This window comes from Carassius carassius, chromosome 2, assembly GCF_963082965.1.
Source record: "Carassius carassius chromosome 2, fCarCar2.1, whole genome shotgun sequence".
Lineage (NCBI taxonomy): Eukaryota > Metazoa > Chordata > Actinopteri > Cypriniformes > Cyprinidae > Carassius > Carassius carassius.
In genome coordinates, this window is record NC_081756.1 from 15,826,734 (window position 1) to 15,851,584 (window position 24,851).

The 24,851-nt window shown below is 36.9% G+C and overlaps 3 protein-coding genes and 1 long non-coding RNA gene across 11 annotated transcripts in view; 2 read left to right on the top strand and 2 right to left on the bottom strand.

The window, feature by feature from the left end:
• The window catches only part of LOC132104287 (phospholipid scramblase 2-like), a 10,857-nt gene extending 1,411 nt beyond the window's left edge, over positions 1-9,446 (bottom strand). The window contains exons 1-6 of one of the 4 annotated variants that reach the window (XM_059509649.1): positions 9,297-9,446; positions 8,601-8,705; positions 3,157-3,384; positions 2,868-2,932; positions 2,519-2,561; positions 1,755-1,975 (exon numbers count right to left, since the gene is read on the bottom strand). In XM_059509649.1, coding sequence (XP_059365632.1) covers positions 1,755-1,975; positions 2,519-2,561; positions 2,868-2,932; positions 3,157-3,384; positions 8,601-8,613 — 570 coding nt within the window. In that variant the 5' untranslated portion in view covers positions 8,614-8,705; positions 9,297-9,446. Of the gene's footprint in view, positions 1-1,754; positions 1,976-2,518; positions 2,562-2,867; positions 2,933-3,156; positions 3,385-8,600; positions 8,706-9,288 lie in introns of all 4 variants that reach the window. The other 3 variants (XM_059509658.1, XM_059509667.1, XM_059509675.1) reach the window with 3 other exon arrangements.
• Positions 9,447-12,705: 3,259 nt separating this feature from the next.
• LOC132104308 (PHD finger protein 23B-like) lies at positions 12,706-20,902 on the bottom strand. 4 transcript variants are annotated; one of them, XM_059509712.1, is made up of 6 exons: positions 20,465-20,902; positions 19,342-19,373; positions 19,170-19,262; positions 17,546-18,149; positions 14,445-14,534; positions 12,706-13,317 (listed from the first exon to the last, which is right to left on the bottom strand). In XM_059509712.1, exons 1-5 carry the CDS (start codon positions 20,490-20,492, stop codon positions 14,476-14,478), a joined length of 816 nt encoding a protein of 271 aa, XP_059365695.1. In that variant the 5' UTR covers positions 20,493-20,902; the 3' UTR covers positions 12,706-13,317; positions 14,445-14,475. The 4 variants fall into 4 exon arrangements, with proteins under 4 accessions (XP_059365695.1, XP_059365686.1, XP_059365678.1 ...); XM_059509695.1 differs by lacking the exons at positions 12,706-13,317; positions 14,445-14,534 and adding an exon at positions 15,723-17,252 and having other exon boundaries at positions 17,546-17,842; positions 17,936-18,149; positions 20,465-20,899; XM_059509703.1 differs by lacking the exon at positions 12,706-13,317 and having other exon boundaries at positions 14,244-14,534.
• LOC132104336 (uncharacterized) lies at positions 15,106-15,412 on the top strand. Its single transcript, XR_009423526.1, has 2 exons — positions 15,106-15,199; positions 15,309-15,412. It is a non-coding gene; the product is annotated as an uncharacterized LOC132104336 (long non-coding RNA).
• Positions 20,903-22,471: 1,569 nt separating the features above from the next.
• Positions 22,472-23,979, top strand: LOC132104327 (heat shock factor-binding protein 1-like). Of its 2 annotated transcripts, none has more exons than XM_059509736.1 (4): positions 22,472-22,669; positions 23,214-23,280; positions 23,439-23,588; positions 23,720-23,979. In XM_059509736.1, the coding sequence occupies exons 1-3, from the start codon at positions 22,625-22,627 to the stop codon at positions 23,558-23,560; spliced, it is 234 nt and encodes a 77-aa protein (XP_059365719.1). In that variant the 5' UTR covers positions 22,472-22,624; the 3' UTR covers positions 23,561-23,588; positions 23,720-23,979. The 2 variants fall into 2 exon arrangements, with proteins under 2 accessions (XP_059365719.1, XP_059365711.1); XM_059509728.1 differs by having other exon boundaries at positions 22,473-22,669; positions 23,439-23,584.
• Positions 23,980-24,851: the final 872 nt, after the last annotated feature.

Here is a 24,851-nt window from a genome sequence, read left to right on the forward strand (position 1 = left end):
ATGCACAAATTGATTTTTAAAGTGACCCAATTGTGCCATTTCCAATATCGCATTCCATGCAGTGTGTAATGTAGCTGTATGTGTATGTAAATGATCCACAAAGTTGTAAAGCTGAAAAGGGCACGATAAATAAAGTTATTGTCTCCCAAAATAAAGAATCGACTCTCTACAGCTGAAACGAGTCATTAGTAATTCGAATCCCACTTCTGTGACGGCTACACGTCAGGGGGTAACACATTTGCATAATTCATTCTACTTACAACTGCTTCTCTAATCTCAGGGACCTCAACGCAGGATTCACTAAACCCTTGCTCCTGAAAGATGGATCAGTATCCTGTTTATTTGGACCAGCTGGCTCCACTAAATCATAAGTATATAATAGATTCATAATAGGTTTATATTTTCTATCGAGCATTCAACATACGGGACTATGGCAGTGGGTGTATCGTTTCTGACACCATGTTGGGCGGTAGACCAATCACAACAGACTGGACCATCTGACCAATCACAACAGACTGGACCATCTGACCAATCACAACAGACTGGGCTATCTGACCAATCACAACAGACTGGGCTATCTGACCAATCACAACAGACTGGGCTATCTGACCAATCACAACAGACTGGGCTATCTGACCAATCACAACAGACTGGACCATCTGACCAATCACAACAGACTGGGCTATCTGACCAATCACAACAGACTGGGCTATCTGACCAATCAGAGTGGAGCAGGCTTACGGAAAGCAGGGGTTTAGAAAGACTGAATATTAGAACTGCTTTGAATGAATCGTTTGAGAATCGCTGGAAATTTTTTTTTACCTTGCATTCATGTGATCCTATTGTAGGAGACTGCCAAAACAATATTAGTAACCTTAATGGCAAAATAGGGGCACTTTAAGCCAGTAGCTGTACGTGCATAGAAAGACAAATGTTCAAAAGGAATAAATTACTGTTTAGTGGAATAAATTTAAATATAGTTAATTTCTGTGATGTAAGCTAAATTTCTAGCAATTACTCCAGTTTTCGGTGTTGCATGATCCTTCAGACATCATCCTAGTATGCTGACTGGAGCTCAAGAAACATTTTATATTATTAATGTTGTGTAAACAGTTGTGCTGCTTAACATTTTTTGGAAACCATGGTAAATTAAAAAATTATTTTATGAACAGAAAGTTCTAAATAACAGCATGTATTTAAAATAGAAATCTTTTGTTACATTATAAATGTTTTTATGGTTTCACTTGATCAATTTAATGAATCCTTGCTTAAAAAAAAAAAAAGTATTCTTTTCCAAAACAACTACAACAAATTTTACTGTTCCCAAACTAAAACTAAATGAACTGTGTGATTGCCGCCTGCTTGCAAAGACGAAGTGGCATAGAGTCCTATGTCCATACTGACCTTACACCATTTATAACTCTTCACACACATTCATGTCAGTAGTAGGTCACACAACATGTTCTTTAGATCACTGGTAGTCCATTCCCGTCCCGGGACCCTCTGCTCTGCACATTTTGCATTTCTCCCTCATGTAACACACCTGATTCTGAATCAGTGATTCAGATCTTCAGCTCATTAGGACAGAGATCCATTAACTGAACAGGTGCATTAGATAAGAGAGACATACAAAATACGCAGAGCAGAGGGTCATCAGGACTGGAATTGAGAACCACAGATTTAGATGATTCACTAACTGAAAACCAATTAAATTAAATTAAATGCAAAGCTTTGATATGACTTGTCCAATATACCTCTTGCAGGCAGCAGGGGCACCAACAGGAGACACAGCGGAAAGGTCGGATGAGTCGTATGACCTCTCGATCGGCGTTGTCTTTTATCTTCATGTCAAAGCTGCGCAGGGCTCCACAGCAGTTGCGTGTGCAGCAGTCATTTTTTTCTTTGGCAGAGTAAATCTTTTGACCTAGGCTATTCTTGATCTCATACTGGTTGTTGGTCTCAAAGCCAATGATTGCTGTACAAGACCGAAAAGCATGCAGAGAAATTAAACTGGGAGTCTTTGAGTGTTTGTTTGTTTGTATTTAATGCTATGCCAGCTTCTGTGGCTAAAAACAGTATTTAATTTAACAGTTAAGAATCTCTTCAAAAGAGTTAACTGAATGAAAAAAATAATTCTCAGTATTAAAACCAGCACAATCTAAAACATGCTTCAGGGATAAAGCTTTTGGCAGAGAGAACATGTTAAAGGATCTTCTCCTAGTATTAAACACTTGTGTCATCCTGGAATTACCAATTCTATAGTGGGTATAAACAATCTGGTCCCATCGGTTGGAAATTGATAGAAATCTCTTTTTCTAACACTGGGGCTAATTTCATGGAGCTTATTAAAGTCTTTGAATGTCTGAATTAAAGAAGCAAAAAAGTAATGGTGAGTAAAATCATCTCAGGCTTCAAATAAAGATAACGCACAAAATGAAACAGACAAGCTTTGCTTTAACGCACTCAAGCTATATAGTAAACAACTTCAAACGCATACACAATACAGAAGATGACTCACCCTCTAACAACTCCACTTTCTGATGAATAAGGATCTGATCAATCTAAAATGAAAGGAGTACACTAGTAACAAGACTTTTACTTTTTACTTTTAATAAGTAAAGTAAATGACAGACAGAACTAGTGCGTTCACTTGGGAAGTCGTAAATACGACGTCAGGTGTGTTCAAATCATTCAGATCAGATCAGAGATTCTCTGATCACATTTCTGGAATACAAGTTTTTACCATTTACCATCCAAACACTGCCCACACATAATCACATCTTTTCTGTGGTGTTCAAGTGCATTCAACTTGTAAATACATACTTTCTGACTATGTGACTTTGAATGTACCAAATGACATGGCTAACCTGAGTGAGGTACTCCAGACCAGGTGGAACTCCAGCGGGCACGGAGACTGGTGCAGCTACAGATGCTAGAGAAGGTTGTGAGGAAGATCATTAGGCACACCATCATTAGTCAGCATGCATTATGCAACACTCATACTCATTTTGCATTGTTTTTTGTTGTAATAATTATCATTAGAATTAATCTTTTAGAATCTTTCTTTCAGCTTTGGTCTGTGTGGTCACTTTGCCCACTTACCTAATGTTCACCTTTTACTTACAAATATTTTTTGTAAATTAAGTCTAAATTTACCTCCATACGGCTGGTCATGGTGAGATGCTGGACTAACTGGACCAACCGGACCAACCGGACCAGGCTGATACATGACTGGCTGATCTGGAACTGGCTGGTATCCTACTTGGAACCCTGCGGGTGGTGCCGCTTGTCCAGGTTCTCCATAACCTCCCATGGGATAGGGGGGCATGGAGTGTCCACCCATCTGGGGCATGGGATAAGGAGGCTGGTGTGGAGATGGGTAGCCTGCAATTTTAATATGCAAAGAAAGAAAATATATATAATCTTAATCTTAATAAAAGGCTTCTTTAGTTTTACTCTGATGAGACATATTAGGCAATGTTGTAAAATAAAAATTTATTTGAGACACTCTGTTGTTCATTTACTCCTGCCTGCATTTTGTTACTTGGCAAAAGCCAGCCTCTTTTGAGTCTTAAATCATAGACAGATGCAATGACATGATGTAGAAAGTCTTGATGGTTTGGAATGCATTGTTCAATTCAAGCCGTCAATGGAAATCCCACGATCATGCCTCACCACTGGAATATGGCGTGGAGTTGGTATGCAGTAGATAATGAAATGACTGGAACAACTGACTGATTTATTCTCTTTTAATCAATAAATACAGACACACAGAATTATATGTTTTCATGTTAAGGACGTCTTGTAAAATAAGAGATGCCAGGTTTGAGATGGTTCATACAGGCCTGCCATGTTCTGTGGTAGGGATCTATTTTAGACCGCAGCATACATGTGAGGCATTCCAAAGGGAAAATATATCAAAATAGCCACCAATAACCAGAAGGGGTCATAAATAATTCATTGTAACAATATTGACTATATGCAGAAGTCATGTACAGCATAACACCATCATGAACAATGCGTGTCTTGTCATTGTATTTAAATATTTAGCATCTTCTCCATTTCAAATCAGCTATTTACTCTGCAACAACCAGACATATAGATGAAAATGAAGCATTACTGTCAGCAATTAGGACAAATATTTAATATCTGGATAGCTGGATAATAAACTTTATTACTTAAAATGTATTACTAATCAAATCAGTCACTTTTTATCATATTTTAAAGGTCGGGTGTTTCTCAATTTCTGAGTTAGCAATAATGGTTGCAAACAATACATCCTCATATTGTATAATATTATTAGAAATGTAAGTAATAATATATGGTTGACCACCAGCATTCAGCTTTGGTATCACAGGAATAAATTACATTTTAAAACATTTATTTTATGTTTTTATTTTTGCTCTAATAAATGCAGCCTTGGTGAGCTTAAAGGGTTAGTTCGCCCAATTTGCTAAATTATGTCATTAATAACTCACCCTCATGTTGTTCCAAACCCGTAAGACCCGTTAATTTTTGGAACACAGTTTAAGATATTTTAGATTTAGTCCGAGAGCTCTCAGTCCCTCCATTGAAGCTGTGTGTACGGTATACTGTCCATGTCCAGAAAGGTAAGAAAAACATCATCAAAGTAGTCCATGTGACATCAGAGGGTTTTTGAAGCATCGAAAATACATTTTGGTCCAAAAATAACAAAAACTACGACTTTATTCAGCATTGTCTTCTCTTCCGTGTCTGTTGTAAGACAGTTCAAAACAAAGCAGTTTGTCATATCCGGTTCGTGAATGAATCATTCGATGTAACCGGATCTTTTTGAACCAGTTCACCAAATCGAACTGAATCGTTTTAAACGATTCGCGTCTCCAATACGCATGAATCCACAAATGACTTAAGCTGTTAACTTGTTTAATGTGGCGGACACTCCCTGTGAGTTCAAACAAACCAATATCCCAGAGTAATTTATTTACTCAAACAGTACACTGACTGAACTGCTGTGAAGAGAGAACTGAAGATGAACACCGAGCCGAGCCAGATAATGACTCGTTCACGAGTCAAGAACCGGTTGCATCGGTTTTCGCATCACCAGTAGTTCTTTCTGACAGTTTGATTCAATAAACCGGTTGAAGAAAACGGTTCACCGGTTCTTTTGTGCTCTACGTAATGGCGTCATTGGCGATGATTGCAAACCTTCGGTTTACCCGCGCTCATAACATTAGAATTTGTGCTCTGCATTTAACCCATCCGAAATGCACACACACAGAGCAGTGAACACACACACACACACACTGTGAGCACACACCCAGAGCAGTGGGCAGCCATTTATGCTGCGGCGCCCGGGGAGCAGTTAGGGGTTCGATGCCTTGCTCAAGGGCACCTAAGTCGTGGTATCTCTCTCCACCTTCAATACCACGACTTAGGTGCCCTTGAGCAAGGCATCGAACCCCTAACTGCTCCCCGGGCGCCGCAGCATAAATGGCTGCCCACTGCTCTGGGTGTGTGCTCACAGTGTGTGTGTGTGTGTTCACTGCTCTGTGTGTGTGCATTTCGGATGGGTTAAATGCAGAGCACAAATTCTGAGTATGGGTCACCATACTTGGCTGAATGTCACTTCACTTTCACTTTTCACTTTCACTTAGCACAGAATCAGTTCAGAATCAATCACTAAAAGAATCAGTTCGGTTCAGACGCTCTGTGTGTCGGTTTGCTTCACGCTGAATCACACATGCGCAGTATCATCAGCTCCTCGGTTCTCGAATCGGACACGTCTGACAGAAACGGTTCTTGACTCGTGAACGAGTCATTATCTGGCTTGGCTCGGTGTTCATCTTCAGTTCTCTCTTCACAGCAGTTCAGTCAGTGTACTGTTTGAGTAAATGAATTACTCCGGGATATTGGTTTGTTTGAACTCAGAGGGAGTGTCAGCCACATTAAAAAAAATTAATAGCTTAAGTCATTTGTGGATTAATGCGTATTGGAGACGCGAATCGTTTCAAACGATTCAGTTCGATTTGGTGAACTGGTTCAAAAAGATCCGGTTACATCGAATGATTCATTCGCGAACCGGATATGACAAACTGCTTTGTTCTGAACGCGCTCACAACAGACACGGAAGAGAAGGCAATGCTGAATAAAGTCGTAGTTTTTGTTATTTTTGGACCAAAATGTATTTTCGATGCTTCAAAAACCCTCTGATGTCACATGGACTACTTTGATGATGTTTTTCTTACCTTTCTGGACATGGACAGTATACTGTTTCGTCAGAAGTAAACACAGCAGATGTGGCTTATTATTTGACATGTTTAATCCTCCCATTGAAGAACCAATCCGAAACTGCCATTTTCATATGAAAAGCCTCTTCATATAAACTATTCAAATCTTTCACCAGCTATTTAAATATATATATATAAATAAATAAAAATATATATATATAAATAAGTAATATATATATATATATATATATATATATATATTTAGATTTATATATATATATATTTATATATATATAAATATAAATAAATAAATATATATATATATATATATATATATATAAATAAATAAATAAATATATATAAATAAATAAATAAATATATATATATGTATATACAAAACAGCAGATCTGTGTAACTTATCATGAAACCGGTTATATATATATATATATATAACCGGTTTGATGATAAGTTACACAGATCTGCTGTTTTGTACATCATGGTGCCATTGAGAGAATCTTCTATGGTCACATTTGTGGGAAGTCGTGGCCTAATGGTTAGAGAGGCGGACTCCCAATCGAAAGGTTGTGTATTGTACATGTACAGTTCTCTCTCCACCTTCAATACCATGACTTAGTTTAAAAAAAGAAACTAAATTTGGTGTTAATCAAATTCCACCCACAATATCTAACCACTTACACAGGGGAATGACTAGACTAAGAGATTGTTGTCGAGGCACCAACAATTCATGTTACATTGCTTGCTGGTGAAGTTATGAAGCTTTAATTAATGGCAAGGAATGTTGTTTGGTGCTACAATTAATGTAGTTTCAGCTACAGTGCTCATTGTATGTTTCACTGTTTGTTTCTTGTTCATTAAAAGGGAGATATAAAAATAAATAAGTACTATACATAGCAGACCCACTGAGCTCACACTGATTCTAGGTTCTCAGTTGTTGCTAATTTGATTCTCAAGACATGCCACATGAAATTGCATCTGGTTTCCATCATGTTATCTAACTGATTGTGGTCACATGTCTTTTGCTCAAAGCATTATGTTAAGTGCTAGGGAAAAAAAAGAAACCAAGTCATTTATCATTCAGACTTACTCAATGAAATTTTAGTCATGACGTTTGCAGACATCCACTATTCCACTCAAATTAAAAGAGCTAACAATCATTTTCTAACAACAGTAAATGTTTAGAGTAGCCTACTAAATCATAAGAAAATCTGCATAACATGCGACTGAAGGGTCCTGAACGAAATTTGAAACGAAGGACAAGGGAATCAATCTTTCTGGCAGAGATGCATGCATTTTCTAACCAAGCCAATTGCTGGATATTAGAGTTGCATAATCCTTGACCTTCACACACAAAAACTATCAACATTTACATGTGATTGTGTTTTGAACACTCCCATCTTGCCATTCCAGTTTTCCAGTGCTAAACATTGCTAACCATTCACCAGAACAAGGATGAGACCAGGCCCTTTGCAACAGATTTTTCTCTTCTTGCGTAATGCTTTAGAAAAATGACTTGCACATGAGCATGACTGGAAAACATTAATCATTAATTTCAGTAGAAAAATAATTCATGATGTTAATCCACTCAACATGGACTAAATGGCTGTTTGGGAAATACTAGCCTGAATTCCAAAGCTTGTTAAGAACACAGTTGCTCCAAAGATGTTGGGGTAAATGATCCTAATGGTGTTAAAGAATCACTTGACTCCCAGTTTAACAGCAAAATGCAATCGAGTGTGGATTGGGCTAGGGATATTTTATGGTAAGACAGTGTAAAGTGACGATTATCATAAAATATTATTATGTTATCTGTTCTGAAGTGAGCACAGTACATTTACTCTTACAATAGATCTATGACTTGCCCTAAAAGACCTCATCACTGATTTTCCAATACCAGTTTTGTATGATCCCGTGTTGTACCGATAGAAAATTAATAGGTAAAGCTAAAGCCACAGATGTTTCATAGTGTAATAAAACTCAGCTCTTAAAGCTGCATAGCCCGTGGAAACCTATAAATGTGGAACACAGCCACTTTTGTAGACTTAACGTCCTTAGACTTCCTGCATTCCTTTCGCGACCTCTGGAGAAAATTGGAAAAAGTTTCCACCAACACACACACACACACACACACACACACCTTCATGTCAACAGGCATGAAACTGCACGAATCACACTTGAGGGAAAAAAATGTAAATATACTGCTTTGGATAGTTTTCAGCACAGTGATTTGAACATGGAAACTGTAGGCCTACTATTTGCAAAACTCACTGTTTGTTTAAAACATTACATGCTGCCATTTTAAAAACTAAAACTAAAACTCCACAAATAAGCTCTACTGCATTTAAAAGAAAATTAAAAACAAGTTGTCATTACCTGGGCCAGACATGTTGAAGACAGATCTGAGATTTTCAGAGTCGACGTCTATCAGCACCTCGATCAGTATGCGGGAGAAGAAAAGATAGGGAAGTGGTGTCTGAGCTGGAAACAAGCAGAACAGGTCCAAAAAGAACTCAAGTTCAACTTCTAATGAAAAGATCAACGTTTAAATGGTCTAGTAGCATTTTAAAGGAAATATCAAAGAATGCGCAAACACTTAAGGAAATCCGTCGGCAGGCTACGTGCCAGCCCGTTTATTTCTCGTTTAGGGGACTGTACCGTGTTTTAGACGAGAAACACATTGAAGCAATAACACGAAGACGTCATACAAAGGGCGGTGACGGTAGATTGTGTTTATCGTTTGGGGCCAAATACAATTTCTTCACAAAGACAATAGCAAAACATGCCGAAGGATTCGCGAAGAAAACTGAAAAGGGAAAAGAAAACAGACACTGATAAGCCTACTTGGCTTTTAATAAGTAACTTATGCCGATAAGTACGCTTTATCCCAATGCTTAATGACCAAAGATACTGTTTTTACGAAATGAATTACGATGGTCACTTTCTCCGAAGTTTATCCATTAAAATACACATCTAGCATACAAAATTCCTGCAGAACGGTATTAAAATACTCTATAGAGCCGAGACTTCGAAAAGGGGGAAAACCGCGCGCCACCATGAACACTCACTCACATCTCAGCTCTTGAGAGGCAGGTTTGATACTCTTCAAATAGGCAACAGATTCTCCACAGAGCAGTTCTCGTTGCAGTGATTACTCGGATGTATGGAATGAGAACAGTTTTCAACAGTTTCCTTCACTTTCTCTAAAATAAAATAAAAAAAGACACGAAATCGTTTACACACAATGCCCAGACATGAAGCCTTCGCTTTCTCTATGAATCTCCTCCCCTTCATATGACGCATTTAGACCTGAGAAAGCCACAAGACTTCTATTAAGAAACGAGACTGTCGTTTAAAATAAAATGATGATGTTATTGGTCATTTTGCAATATTCAGTTACCAACAAAGGAGCAGGAAGTTGGGATTTTTTTTTTTGCAATTTGTTTTTAGAAGATAGATGCCCCTATTCCTGTCCTCCACTCTGCACATTTCGTACGTATCTCTTCAGATGTTTGTCCTATTCGACCGTAAGTGCCCTGCGAAGTGCACATCACTATCCCGGAATGAGTCCAGATCGCGTTTGAATGTTCCATTGTGTGCGAGACGTGAATTTAAATTCTGTTTATTTGCAGAGGTTTATTTTGTCACACTTCGTACTTCTCTATCAAGTTTCGTCTGTGTGTAAAGACGCTACAGGATAAATGAATAAATGTATGCACTAAGCAGACTTACAGTGCATTCAGGCTAACATTTTTTTTACCTAACATGTGTTCCCTGGGTGTCGAAACCACAACCTTGCGGAGCTTACGTAAAGCTCCACCACTTGAGCCACAGGAACAATATGTAAACTTCAACGGACCCTAAACCAACAGCACACCGCTGTATCCTGAAGGTCGTGGGTTACTAAATGTTTACTAAATCCTTTGATTCTCTTGGCAAGAAGTGGAAAAATTAAATTTTGTTACAAATATTTGCTTTAACGCGTCATTTATCTCCCTCGATAGGAGACACAACTGAGACTCTGAAATATCTCATCCATTCAGACAATAGCTGTTCTTAATCATCATTTCCCCCCATTATACACAGTAATAGTGAGTATTTTTTAAATAAAGAACAGTGTGTGTTATGTGAAGCATCTGCCAAGACTCAAGAATAGCATGTGGTCGGTTTCATGGTCAAATAAAAATAATTAAAACACTAAGTAATAATAATATATAATAGAATAATGAAGATAATTCTAGACAATTAGGAAGATTCCAAAGATAATATTAAATGTCATGACAAACGTTTGCATTTCACACATATTTTTGTTATAACTCCACCTTGTGGCCTGTTTGTAAAAATTAAAAATCTCTTACTAAAGCTGCTCTTTACAATTGAAATGACTGCAACCTTTTAACTGATTTTAGCAGGTGATATTGATCGACTATTGATAATTAAAAGCATGCTGAATGTTTGCCCTAGAATCAAAATGTAGTTAAACTTGAGCTTGTCTATATTTTGTGAAATGTGAACTTTGCTTTGAAAATTTCAGTTAGCCCAGTAGGTGGTGGCTTGCACTGATAAAAATGATTTTGTGGTGCAGTAAATACTACATAAAAACAAATGTAATTTCTACATTAAATAATAAAGGCAAGAACTTTAAAAAAAACAATTCTATGTTAGTACTTAATTTAAGCTTGTAGAAATTAAAGTTGGAACTCATACTGTAAGTATATTTTACTTGGAACCATTTGTTATGTTTACAAGGATTCTTTAAGTAAATATCAAAGTCATGATCCCATATTTCCCATCATGCAATGGGGCATAAATAATTAAAAATCTTTTTGAGTTGTATTTACATTGTTTTATGGTTGCTTTTGTTGTTAGTTTTAGTAACATACTGTTTTGTGACACCTGGAGTTCATTTTCTACCCAAAATGACCCATTCATACTCAAACACTATTCACTGATTGTTACCGTCATTGTGTATGGTGTACCATGTATTGAGTTGTCTGTGTTTATTTTGCAATTTATTTAATTAAATGGGCAAATTATCTTGAAAGGATAATTGCATGTCTACATGCTTACTTGCATGTTTTGCAAATGATTTATATAAAAACCTGCAGACTTTGCAAAAGAAAGAAAAATTAAGTAAATCTTACATGGTGTTTATATTTCAGTAAAGTAAATTAATGATATTTAACAGCACACATTTTTACAGTGATAAGCATTACATAATGTAACATTTACAAACAAAGGCCCTGTCCACACGGACACGGGTATTTTTATAACCGTGACTTTATTTACGCGGTTCGGCCTTTCGTCCACACGAAAACGCAGTTTCAGGGCACCGAAACCGAACATTTTTGAAAACTACGGCCAGGGTGAGCATTTTCAGAAACGCCGGTTGCAGTGTTGTCGTGTGGACAGTATAACCGGGGTTTTTGCCTTGCGACGTCAGAGTGTGCGCCGTTATCCGCTGTGTTTGACGTCAGATTGTGCGCTGCTGCCTGCTTCTGATTGGCCAAGGTGACAATTTGGGTTATATCGCTGCCTGCTGGTGTGACATGCTCTTGACAGCGCTTGATAGCACGTTTTTGCGTTTTCATGTGGACGGCATTTTTTTTAAATGCAGGAGGAAAAACTCCTATTAACAAAATTCACTGGTAATTCTCAAGTAAACTTAACTTAAAAATGTCTAATTAAACCTACTAATAAATTAAGTTTAGGCCTTCACTTGGCAAATGTTAGTAAATTTACTAGCCTTTTCTGAGTGAAAAATACTTTCCAAGCTTTTTTCAAGTAAATCCTACTCCATTTTTTTTTTTTGTGTTTCATTGTCTTGTACCTGTAAAACGTTTTGATGAATCAAAATGTTTGGATGAGCATCAGAACATTTGATTTGAAAAAAAAAAACTGCTTAAGGAAAACAGAATCAAAGGGAATTTTTTATTTTATTTTGCCTTTACAAGAATTATTTAATATATAATATTTATAATTAAAAAAAAATACAAATTAAATGCAGTGAAAGTACAGCTCCTTCAAGACAAAATGAACAACACACTATTCAACCCCAAAAGAAATGACAAAATAGTAATTCACCACAAAATGTTAAACACAGATAAACATTATGTGTCCAGGCATTGCACAAACTGTTTGTAGAACTCAAAAGCTTGAAACCTTGCTGTCAGTTTCCAATTAAGAGACTGCATTTTCCACAGAGAAATATAGTCCTGTATAGTCTGTGGTTTAGATGTAATGCTAGGTATATTGTTCTGGATTTTTAATTGCTACTTGACTATAATACGGTTACTAGTTAGCTGCATGTTATACTGACTCAGTAGTTACTGAAAGAAAAGAAACAGCATACAATTTCAACTTGCTCATATGACAAAACTGAGTGCAGTCTGTAAAGCAGACAAATACATTTTAAATCAAATGAATTGCAAATGTAGAGAGCAGTATTGTAGAAACACTCATCCATAGATTTCAAGCACTCTGCATATTACTTGAGATTTTATTGAATCACCATATGAAGTTCAGAAAATGAACCACCCATTTTATTACCTGAAACATTCTGAAAAAATATTACTGTATCTACAAGAATTTTTCTAATGAAAATACACAATAAATTACACATGAAATCAAAAACATTACTGATTCTGCTATTTTTTTTAACACAAAGGCTTATATTTGTGCTGCCGATGGACTCTTTAGAATTTCATTGTTCTAAATTTGGAACTCAAGAAGATTCTGGGTACTTATAGGACAGAAATTGGAAGGCGGGGTTGTCAGAAATGATCACACACACACACATTTTACACTAATTATGAGTAATCAGCAGCAATGATTTGTTCTCAGTCTCTGTTGACAGAGATCTGGGTGGATTGCACCGACCTTGTTTAGTAAAGGTAGTTTATTTTCACCATGGGTTGTCTGTCAACAGCTAGTCTATGTCTGGTGCCTCTGTTGCCAGAAATAGCAATAATTAGGATAGGGAGGGAAAAGAGGAAAAGAGAAAACGTGTCAGACTGCTGGTAGGCCATCCGCAGAGGCCGCTCCTGCTTTTTTCAACTTGTGTGTGTTTCCTCTGATAATACTACGACCATCCCTAATGAGAAAGAGAGAGAGAGAGACCATTTTGGTGTACGTGGAGGAGAATCCAATGTTTTGAAACCGTGAAATTGGGTGAGACGAGATGATCTGATACCTGAACAGGCCACACACAGAGTCTCCAAAGGACAGAACATTCAGAGTGTATACAAATATCAACTAGTTACAATGCACAGACTTGCATCAAATGTCTCATAAAATTACAAATAAAATCCCAAAGAGATACACAATATTTCAGAACCATAACATTAATTAGCCATTTTATTAATTTATCCATATTGGTTGATATTATAGGTTTAACTTTTCTGTCATTTAACACTTAAAAGATATTCTTAAAAACATGCGAATGTAATCTTTGGCATATTTAAATCTGAAAATACCCATTTTTAATACTGTATATTATCATTTTGTGATGCCTAGATTCACTTGTAGCACATTTTTTTGTTTTATGTTTAATTTCTTCAGACAATATGGTGTGCAATTTTTATATCAGCTAGTCATTTATTCATCATCATTTAAATATAGATAAACATATGAGAATATTCCATGTCATTATGAATACTGATTTTTAATTCTCTTGTAAGATTGTGTGTGGCTGCTCAATGTAGATATTGTCAACCTGTTAACCTGAGTTTGAACTAGAACATTCTAACAACAACCAAAAGGATGCTTTAATTATGTTCTAATCTTTTTGGAGGGTGGGCGAAGTCCTGCTAGACACACACACACACTCCCTTTATCCATAATCTCTTGGTCATCCTATATAAACCCACCCCAGCTTCAGGTCTACAAATACCCAAAACACACATGCCCTTGACAAAGAGGACATCAAGGCAACATCAACACACAAGTAGAAGCTGAGCAGGACTGTCAAACAACTCCTGAAGAAACTTCCAAAGGACAGACTAATTTGTCAAGAAGGTAAATTTTAAAAACACAATATACTTTAATTCAGAATTTTGTCATGTAAAAGTGCTGAATTTGCTACATTTTCTGAAACAGTTTTTACAATTTCTAATCAGCTTATTGTGTTTGCTGTTAGCAGTTTATCTTAATACATGCAAACATTTTAAATAGAAAAAGTAGTCAACATTTTTCTAAACATCATGTTGTGTGGTGTTGTACCCTCAGATGACGTGCTCCAGGTGTTTGCTACTTATTCTGGTTGTCTACTTCTTGATGGACGAGCTTTGTGCTTTCCTGATACCAGACAGACTGCGAGTGAAAAGAGTAAATATCACATTAATTATATGCCGAGTTAATTCTCTTCTTGAGAATATACAGCTTTTAATATAGCATTGCAATAAAAACACTTTAATGTCACATATATTAAAATGCATCTGATTCCCTGCAGAGCAATCACAGGTCAGATCAGGAGATGTCACCACATATCTATGAGCTCTCTGATCTGGCTGACTTGTTCCCAAGAAATGAAGGGGAAATGACTCGGGACTGGGAACCCAATCCCGCCAAGACTCCCGATTTCTTTTCCCCTATGGAACACATCAATGTGCAACCAGCAAACAGCAACCGCCGCAAAAACAAGGAGAAGAGGCGAGTAGAAATATTGACTGTTATTTTATAAAAAAATATTTATGAAAACACAAGTTTAATAAAAAATTATAGAGCTTTTGTATTTTAATTGGTACATTTAACCTCATAGTATTAAACCCCTTTAAATGTCTATTTATTTTACGATTAGTAAAGTGCTTTTCAAATAATTTTTTGGTTATGGAACTCTTAGTTCTCTGTGGAAGCTATCTCATAATTTAAGCCCAAATTCTCACACGATTCCTACATTTGTTACCCTGATTAGGAGGAGGATCACTGTTCCTCTGGACCCCATTGGCAGCTCCTACTTGTCTTCCAGGAACAGAAAGGTATTTTCAAACAGAGAAAACCAAAGTGGTTTGACTACATATATTTAAACTAAACAGATTGCATATCCTTTCACTGTAAAATAAATATATATATATTTTCCCCCCTTAGGAGGAACCTGAAGATTTTAAGGAGTACGATGCAAAGTGATCAAACTTTCAGATGACGTATACCGTTAAAAAGGACACCTTATGTTGTTTAGTTCTGGTCCTTTTTCACTTTTGGGTTTTCGTTATTATTTTTGTAATCTATTTTATTGAACTTTTGGTTTCTATTAAGTCATTGCATCTCAGGTTTATAAACTGTGACTTATTTATTTGTATTTATGTTTTTCCAATATTAGCTTACCAGCTCCCTCTAGTGGGGTGCAAACTGACAGACACTGTATTGGTGTTGCTGCAAAATAAAATGTACATGGATAAACCATTCAGTCTTGTCTAATGTTATTTCAACTTGTTTTAAAATCACAAAACACATGACGCATGTCAACACAAAAGTGAGATTATGAAAATAAGACATTCTAACCCCGATAAAGAAACGTTTTATTTCTCCAGGTAGTTAAAGAAAACAATATCAGATGCAAAAAAAAAAAAAAAATAATTATAAAATAAACCATTTGCTTTGCTTTTCTCTTCACTTTCAGATACGTACACTTCTCAAAATCTGTGAAACATGAAGCGAGAGAAGTCTGGCTTTTGGGGATTTCCTATCCCCCTTGCTTCACAAATAAACCACAAAGGAAAAAAAAAATATCCAAACAATAGTCTCCAAACTATTTCAAAAGAAAGAGCCTGTAGCATAAATGAGTAATCTTCACCAGTTCTCAAGAGTTTAAAACCCCCAAACACTTCTTGAAATCAATAATTACAACCATTTCATTCCAGGAAAGCTTCAGCAAAGCTCCTAAAACTAGCATTTACATCTTATTAAACTGAAATCTTCCAAAAAAAATGGAACAGATTGAGAAGAAAACTAACAAAAAACACTATGTTGTGCAAGTAATTAAAGACTAAATAGTATTGATAGCTTCTTCGACAAAGTACATGAGTTAATATAATGTATATTACCAGTAGAATTAGATGAAATTAATGTTTGATAACAATAATTGCAAATAAATGGAATCCCTGCTTAAATGACTCGTATAGCTCTTTATATTTGAACATCTAATACATGTTAGCTGACTGGTCAAGTCTATTTGGGTGCGATTTCTTATATAAATATCAAATTAAGAGGATGGAATCAAATGGTCTTATGATCACCTACAGAAAATTATGAATTGTCTATTAGTCTTCAAACAATGGCAACTATCCCAGTGAAAGAAGATCAACTGGACAGTTCACCAAGAAATAATGCATTTTCTAGAAACAGCAGTGTCAACAATCTCTCATAGCAGCTCTTTGGCAAAATCATGACAACATTTTTCTGTATTTTCTAGGTCTTTTTACACTTTTAAATAGACTTTTATGGTACCAAAGTAACCAATATAGTATACACCTGTGAAAATGTAGTGTGGCTTCTCTAACTTCTCCAAAGGAAAATTGTGCCACTTACTAAATACGTAAGCTGCTTACTTTAAACAAATGACAATTCTGCATGTCAAAGAATAGTGTACGTATCTGTGGAATAGTTACAAATGAGCCAAGATCAATTACCAACTCAGGAGGTAAGAGATCAATTCAAACATTATTTCTAAGTGAACTCTGCAAATGTGACTACTGACTGTTAAACATGTAAGGAGTAACTGGTGGCCAAGACTAGAGCTGCAAAGAAAGAATGGATTTTTGAAAGTGAAAACTGTTTTGGATACAAAAACTGGAGAACTGGGAACATTCAGAGCTTTGAGGGCATGAACACCCCTCATCTAAGTGTCTTTCTTATGACTTGACCGTCGAGAGTCTCTGCATTTGTGGCAGTTAAATATGTCGGGCACGTTAGACTTCTTAATTTTGGCACATGAGAGGTGCACCCACACACTGCACTGACTACATTCAATCATGGGCCGTCCTGCAAAGGGTTTACCGCAGTAACAGGTGATCAAGTCCCATGAATCATCCCCTGTAAGTAAAAGACGCATAAAATTATTTTAAAAATTAGTATTTAAATTGTAAAGTCATTAAGTATATATATATATATATATATATATATATATATATATATATATATATATATAAAATGTTTTTAAAAATGAATATACACACAAAATGATTTATGAAGGATCATGTGCTACTGAAATTATACATTTCACCACACTGACATAAAATCCAGGATCAAAATATTAAAATCCTTCAATGATTATTTGTGGGCATCTCCAAACCATCTAAATCTTCTTCAGTCCCTAATAAACCCACCTGACTCTACCATTATGTCTTCATCCGCTATCCAAGTCTCGCCTTCACTGGAACTCATATCCGCTTCTCTGGTGGCTTCCTCCTTTTCTTCTTTCACCTGGGCCTGTAGTCTGCGCTCAGCCACTGCTCCGTGGTCCAAATGCTCCTCTCCATGCCCGAGACCATTCTCGGAGTCGGTCTCGCTGTGGGCAGAGCTCTTAAGCTTCTTAAGGGCTTTGGACTGTTTGGGATTTTTACTACGCTTGATCCTTGCACGCTTCTCGCCACCTCTGCTGCTGCTGTCGCCAGCGCCTGAACCTAGAGAAAGACGCTTCAGCTTCTTGTCCTTTTTGCGCTCAGCTTTGCTGGCCACCTGACACTCATAGAAAGGGTCTTTTAAACACATTTTACCCATAAGGGCGCTGTCAGATGACAGCCGCCTCATGCTCTTGTTGCTCTTATTGGCACGAGCCTTGCGAACAAAGGTATGGATAGTGTGCAAGTCCGATGTGTCGTGACCCCAGTTGGGAGCCATGTTAGAACTTGCTCCACTTAAAACGCTGCCTTCACCTGAAGCACCAGAGCTGTTCGGAGAACTGGAGGATCCTGGTGACCATGGCCTTTCCTATGGACAGAGACAGACATCTAAATGGATCGCATGATATTTGGTCGTACCATTACTGATATCTACAAATATAGGCTGGGGAAAAAAAAATGTAAAAAAACCTGTGCAGGTGCTAAAGATGATATTCAATGGAAACCATACATTGATCACGGGGAGCCCAATCCTGGATCTGCAGAGTTTAGCCCCAACTTGTCACAAAATACCTGCCTGAAAGATTCTTGTAATCCTGAAGACCTTGATTACATTGGTTCAGGTGTTTTTTAATTGTGGTTGGAGCTCAATTCTGCAGGATGGTGGCCTTCAAGGAGCAGGGCTTGCCGGACCTGGGGTAAACTATGTAAACCGGTTCTCAATCCTAATCCTGGAATTCCCCAAACACTGCACAGTTTCAGATGTCTAATTAATTGAATACACCTTATTTAAATCATTGGCACCAATTGCTGCTTCTTGGATTCTTAGAGTATTCAAAAATTAGCGTGTTTTTTTTTCCTCACAGGTCAGTTTTCTATCTATCTATCTATCCTCTGCTCTTACAAAATACACTTAAGTTATATGCAAAAGAAAAATAGAAGTAATGAAAAATATATACATCTAAAAAGTGAGTACAGTACAGCGTTGACTTTATATATACTTTGCAGACTTGTGATTTTATTTATATCATCCTCCCATCTTGTACAGAATTTTTTTTAAAATAGAAAAAATTTAATTTATTTTAAATATTATGAAACATGTTCAAAGTTAAGTCAATAGTTCATTTTGTAATACATTTCAGCACCAATTATTATATATATATATATATTTTTTTTAAATACTAATTTTAAAAACCACCGGCCAATTAATCAGTTAACTTGGTTATCACTATCTGTAAAATCCTGTTTCGCTTGAATTGTACTCATTCTGTACTCTAGTACAGACTTGGAATGGGTGTCAAATAGGTGCAGCAATGGGAGGTCTCTGGGAACAGCAATCTAAAAAGGGCTTTAAACCACACCTGTATGTGAAACTATGCTCCATTCTTACCTCTTTTGGAGAAGGGATGTAACCAGCATATGCTAGAACAAAACTGCAAAACTTGTTGAAGTCCTCCACTGTCCTCTTTCTTCTCTCTGATGGCTGGACATGAACATTTATTAGCATTTGGACAAGCACTGCCTTCTGTAGGATGAAAATCTAATTTCCTTGTTTGACTTACCAGAGTCTCTGCTTTGCATTTCAGTAATGAATCTATGTAGAAAAAGGAAGGGGAGAGAATAACATTCATTAATGGCTAAATAACTCGTTAACTCGCAGGTTTCATTCTTACAAACCTGGTGAAAGTGCGTCTTCGACGGCAAGCTAACTCGCTCACTCCCTGCTGATTGAGGCGTAACACTCAAGTGAGCAGGGCACCATTTTACATTCAAATATCCACACGGTTTAAGGGACTTTAATTGTGGAGAAAACTAAATGAATTAAGCGACAAACACCTTAAGATAAAGCAGTCATAAATGCGAGAGGACGCAGCAGCTTGTGGTTTAATCCTTAATCTCGACGTCGAAGCACTCAAAAACAACTTTTCTGGTTTGGGAAATTATAAAAGCATGTATGGTTGATCATGATGTAGTTACAACGACCAAATCGGTAACGTTGAGTATTAAGAGACCCCATCGACATTACTTACCCCGGCGTAACAAAGAGTTACGGTCAGGCAGCAAAATGCTACGTTACCCAGCTAAACAGTGACCCGACTTCAAAGGCAACATTTCTGCCTTAAATTGCATTGAAACATCAGAGAAACAGCCGATCTGTGCAGCAAATTAAAATGATTAAACTGGCACCTGGTTAAAGAGATCAACAACAGCAGCGTATTTGAAACGGAGCTTGTTTACTTTGCGAAGACAAAATGCGCAACGCTGCGTAACTGCGGTTTTGTAAACGTGTCAATAAAATCATTTGAACAGAAAGCAGTGGTTGGATATCAGGAATGTTTACATTATTTGTGAGTTACAGTGTTAACAAATGGCTACAATCAACAGGAGTAATTTCACAAGATAGCAGCTGGGCTAATCCCTGTTGGCGCAGTAAAAGCATGTCCTCTTTTTGTGACCATAATCAAACATTAAAAAGTGTCTGACAATGAATCAAGTTTAACGTTATTAGTGACACCGGTCTGCTAAACTAACGAGTATGTAAAGTCACTGTAGTATTAAAGCTGCTAACAGGCTAAGTAGTTAGCTGGCTCTGCTAAAACTGAACGATGAGGATGATGGGTGTTGCCTATCACAACATGGTTAAAGTTAGAATATTTGAGATTCAAATTCTTGGGTTTTCCTTACCTTGGTGTTCGGACATTATTTCAAGCATTGTCGCCTAATGAGCTCGATCCTCTTGAGTTGGGTGACACCGCGCAGCGTCGATCTTCGCCCGGCTCGGGCGCAGCGAGCCCCGGCTGACTAGCTGTAACGTTAGTCTAGTTAGCGAAGCATCAGAATGATGCAAACGACGATTTTACTGGTCCAATTAAATATGGCTGGATCTTAAATCCCGGGAAAGATTAATTAACTTAATTTTATCCAGCAAGCAGCACTTCAATTACCTAACAGACCACCAAGTAAAAAAGAACCAATGATAAAACCAGGGATCCAACATGTTTTTGCAGCTAATGTTAGTAACGTTAATATAAATGTACGTTCGCGTTATTATCAAAGTTCTCCTCCAAAAAAAAAAAAAAAAAACCCCGTCTGCGTGTCGCCTCCGGTGTCGACGATGTCAACTGACTCCAAAAACCCCTTGCGGTCAAATTGTTGTTGCGATGTAAAATTTTCTCTCCAAGCGTTTATGGGACATGTAGTTCAATTAATGAGATTTGCTGACGGACGGCACTGAATCCAATGACAAATAAACAACAATTCCCATGATTCATTGCGGTTGTCGCTATATTCATGGGAAACTGAGTTTATCTGTTCCAATTCAATTGCTTGTGTTTGCTCTAAGCGTAGTACGCAGGTGTACATAAATAATGGTACATTTATTAACTTTTATCTTTCTATGCAGATCGTTGGACATTTCAATAAGTAAGACCCGTTAGTTAAACAGGCTGGTTTCCTGTTGTCATTTCGGTTTTCAGTGACGTATTACCATTAATCCTAAACCAGTAGAATGGCCAAAGCATCTGTACAACACGAAATAAACATTTGTTTTCGAAAGGGGGCGCTTGGCGAAAATTTGGTTCGTAGGCTAATAATCAAATAATATAAAATAATTAAAATCTAAGCAAATAACCCGTGTAGTACAGGTCGGGTGTCTGCGGGCCAGAAAGTGGAATCAGAATTAGAATCCGCCAAGTGAGAGCAAACACACAAGGAATTTGTTGTGGGGCTTTTATAGGAGCTCTTGGTACATACATAGGCCTACACATACAGGGGCGTTGCACAAGATCCCAGGCCCTATGCATAGGCAGTCCTGATGGGCCCCCATGGCTCTGCCCATGAAAATATCCAGGTAAATAAAATATATTCCAGACTTTTCAAGGGCCCTCTCTTCCTTTAGGGCCCTGGTAATCAGTACTGGTTTTACCCCCAGTCCGACGCCCCTGTACACATATGACAGAAAGAACAATTGAATAAGACTAAAGAAAAAAAACTAAAGAAAAAAATAATAATAATTATAACAATGTTGTAAAATCTGAAACAGAAGATTTATGTACAGATTTGTGCATTATTTACTGTATATCTGTATAAACAAAAATATGCATATGTATTTACATCATACTTGAAAGTCAGCTGGAAATCTGTGTTAGCTGTTTAAGACGGAGATGGCATGGGGGGAACACTGTTGTTATGCCTAGATGTTCTAGTGCACAGAGATCTGTAGCGTCTGCCTGAGGGGAGGAGTGCAGACAGATTGTGTCCCGGGTGAGAGGGGTCTGTGATGATGTTGTCTGCCCGTTTCTTCACTCTGGAGTTGTACAGGTCCTGAAGGTTGGGCAGTTGAAACCAAGTGAATTAAAAATTCTCACATGCTATAATTTGTTGACAGAGAAACCGTGACAATTCTATTAATCATAAAGAAATTTTCTTAATTTATTGAAAAGCTTATATAAGTCTTAGTTAACTTAATAATTATTGAACTGTATTTTAGTAAGGCTAATCCATTAAATATTAAAAATCTAATTCATTCTAAAAGTCTAACATAGTATTAATCAAATATATTGAATACAGTTGTCAGCTAGATTTGAAGAGATTCCGAACCTACTGGGACTCGCCTCTCTGAGCCATCAAGCGCCCCCTTTAGGACATAAAAATTATCACAGCAAAAACAGCCTAAGCCGCTCTATTGACTTCAGTTCACTGACCAAACCCCTTAACGAAATCAGCAGCTGCTTCCACGGTTTCTACACTGAATACATCATACAGTACTGTACAGCCTTGACAAGACTCTTGATCACACAAGCAAATCAATCGAAGAGACGTAGGAATTGTTGGAGAAGATAGGCAATGTCAGAGAAGGACCCTAAAACATCTCAGGACCTGACTGTTGTGGTATTTGATATATGTATAATTTTTTTTACACCGAGGTACAGTACTGGGTCGTGCACTTACTGTTGCCTAGTATCCAGTCACGTTCATTTCACTAGCCAAAGTGAATAAGTGTTTAATGAGGAGTGCTCTTCATTCATTAATAGCTCTGTCGCGAACTTGTTTTGACAGATCACTCTTATGAGTTCCATGTATTTTCATGTTTTCTGTCTTGATCAAGTCTATAGTTAAATTCAATTAAAACGTAGATGGAATTTATTTTCAGAAGGGTTATACATCGAACATTCCTTTATTTCATTGTTAGGTGTGCTGTCTTGTGTGATTATACCATGTTGAGACGAAGTTCCCTTGTTACTATGGTTTCAGTTCCACGCGTGGGCGGAGAGCATGCCCTTAAACTGCTGTTTTCACTCCTGTGCGGGAGGCCCACGCAAAACCCACACGATTCTAGATGGATTTCATTAATGCTAGTTGGACGCAGTGTTCATTCACTATTTTTGTGAGTTTTAAGCTGAATGCTTGTTTAATATCTGTTTCTTCTGTTCAGGTACAGAGTTTGCTGCAACAGATGCAGGACAAGTTCCAGACCATGTCAGAGCAGATTATTGGGCGAAATATCCTTCAGCATATGCATGTTTATGTCAGTGTAAATAATTGTAATTAACTGAGGAACTTATTGTAGCTTAATTGAGTGGAATGCACTGATGTTTTTATGTACACAATCAAAACCTTCATGATTCCTACGTGAGAAGATTTTTCTTAATTCTAATACTTGATGAGATGAGTATGCGAATCGATGACTTGGAGAAGAACATCTCTGATCTCATGACTCAGGCAGGTGTGGCGGATTTAGAGGAGGACATAAAAGTCAGAGAGACCTCTGGAACAGCTTGAAGGCAATGGACCAACACCATCCTAGTAGGTGAAGGTTTGAAAGATGCCATTCTTTCAAAGTTGTTACCATTTAGAGAACACTTACATCTCACAAACTTCAGAGGTCTTCATGTCGTGTCTTTCAGTTTTGTTTAATGTTTAATATCTTTTCTCTTTCAGACTGCCAAGGAACACAATGAAGACCTTCTGCTGCAGTATCAGAATTTTTTAATGACATGTTAATTGATACTTTTTTAAGTAATTAATTAAAAATGGTGCTCGTCTTACATAATACATTACATACTGTAAGGTTTAAGACTATATTACTGGACAGAAGAAAAACATATTTAAACTTGTTTTTGTATTTATTCATTGTAATCACGGGAAAATCATGTGATTCCTGCATGTTTTGCTGATTATTAAAAACTCCATAAAATGGCTTCACAGTCGCTGTTTTCTTTCCTGTGTTAACATATTTCTTTTTAAACTCCATATATATATATATATATATATATATATATATATATATATATATATATATACACACACACACACATACATATATTCAAGATTTGCATTTCAAATATTTAATCAGAATACATACATACAGTATTATTTTTATATTATATTATATATAATACATATAGTATTAATACAGGCTACATTTTAAAAAGGCCTGCAATGAAAGGTAATGCAGCTAGATGGTGTAGTTATGACATCTACCAGCAGGGGTTAACTGGGTTAGGATAATCATGCATAACTTTGTCCTATTGGATATACCACAAGAATGTGCACAGTTCCAAAGCCTTCACTCTTGACTATGATGTCTACATTTAAGACAAACTGCCTGTAGACATGTTGCATTAGAGTAAGGGACATTTTAAAGCCTTCTAATGCCTTACTGTTTTAACTGGTGACACCTGATTATCAGATTAAGTTTGAAAATGTAAAACCTTTAGGTATGGTTTTACAGACAGGGATTAGACTAAACTAGGATTAGGCCATAGTTAAATTAGGACATTTAAGTCATTTTTATAAACTTGCCTTGTGTGTATGAAAAAAAAACTTTACTGATGTGCATCTTGAGACAAAACAAGGAAATTGACATTTTAAGATCAATCAGTGGTTCTTTCAGTTGAAACAGCACAAGTTTTAAGTTTGATGGTTTTCAGTTTGAAATAGTTTGAAGTTTAAAGTAGTTATAAAAGCTTAAAGTTGTAAAGAATGTTTTGAAGGCAATACAGTCTGTCAGAGATAGATAGATGTGGTGCTGGTTAGACCCTGCTCCCCTGCTCTGGAATAGGATCTAATT

Coding starts and splice junctions, on each gene's coding strand:
- LOC132104308 (XM_059509687.1), bottom strand. CDS start 20,492: ATGCTTGAAATAATGTCCGAACACCAAG. Junction 19,263..19,341: donor AATGCAAAGCAGAGACTCTG/GTAAGTCAAACA, acceptor GTTCATGTCCAG/CCATCAGAGAGAAGAAAGAG. Junction 17,253..17,545: donor AGACATAATGGTAGAGTCAG/GTGGGTTTATTA, acceptor TTTTACTTACAG/GGGATGATTCATGGGACTTG.
- LOC132104327 (XM_059509736.1), top strand. CDS start 22,625: ATGTCAGAGAAGGACCCTAAAACATCTCAGGACCTGACTGTTGTG. Junction 22,670..23,213: donor CTCAGGACCTGACTGTTGTG/GTATTTGATATA, acceptor TCTTCTGTTCAG/GTACAGAGTTTGCTGCAACA. Junction 23,281..23,438: donor AGAGCAGATTATTGGGCGAA/ATATCCTTCAGC, acceptor TAATTCTAATAC/TTGATGAGATGAGTATGCGA.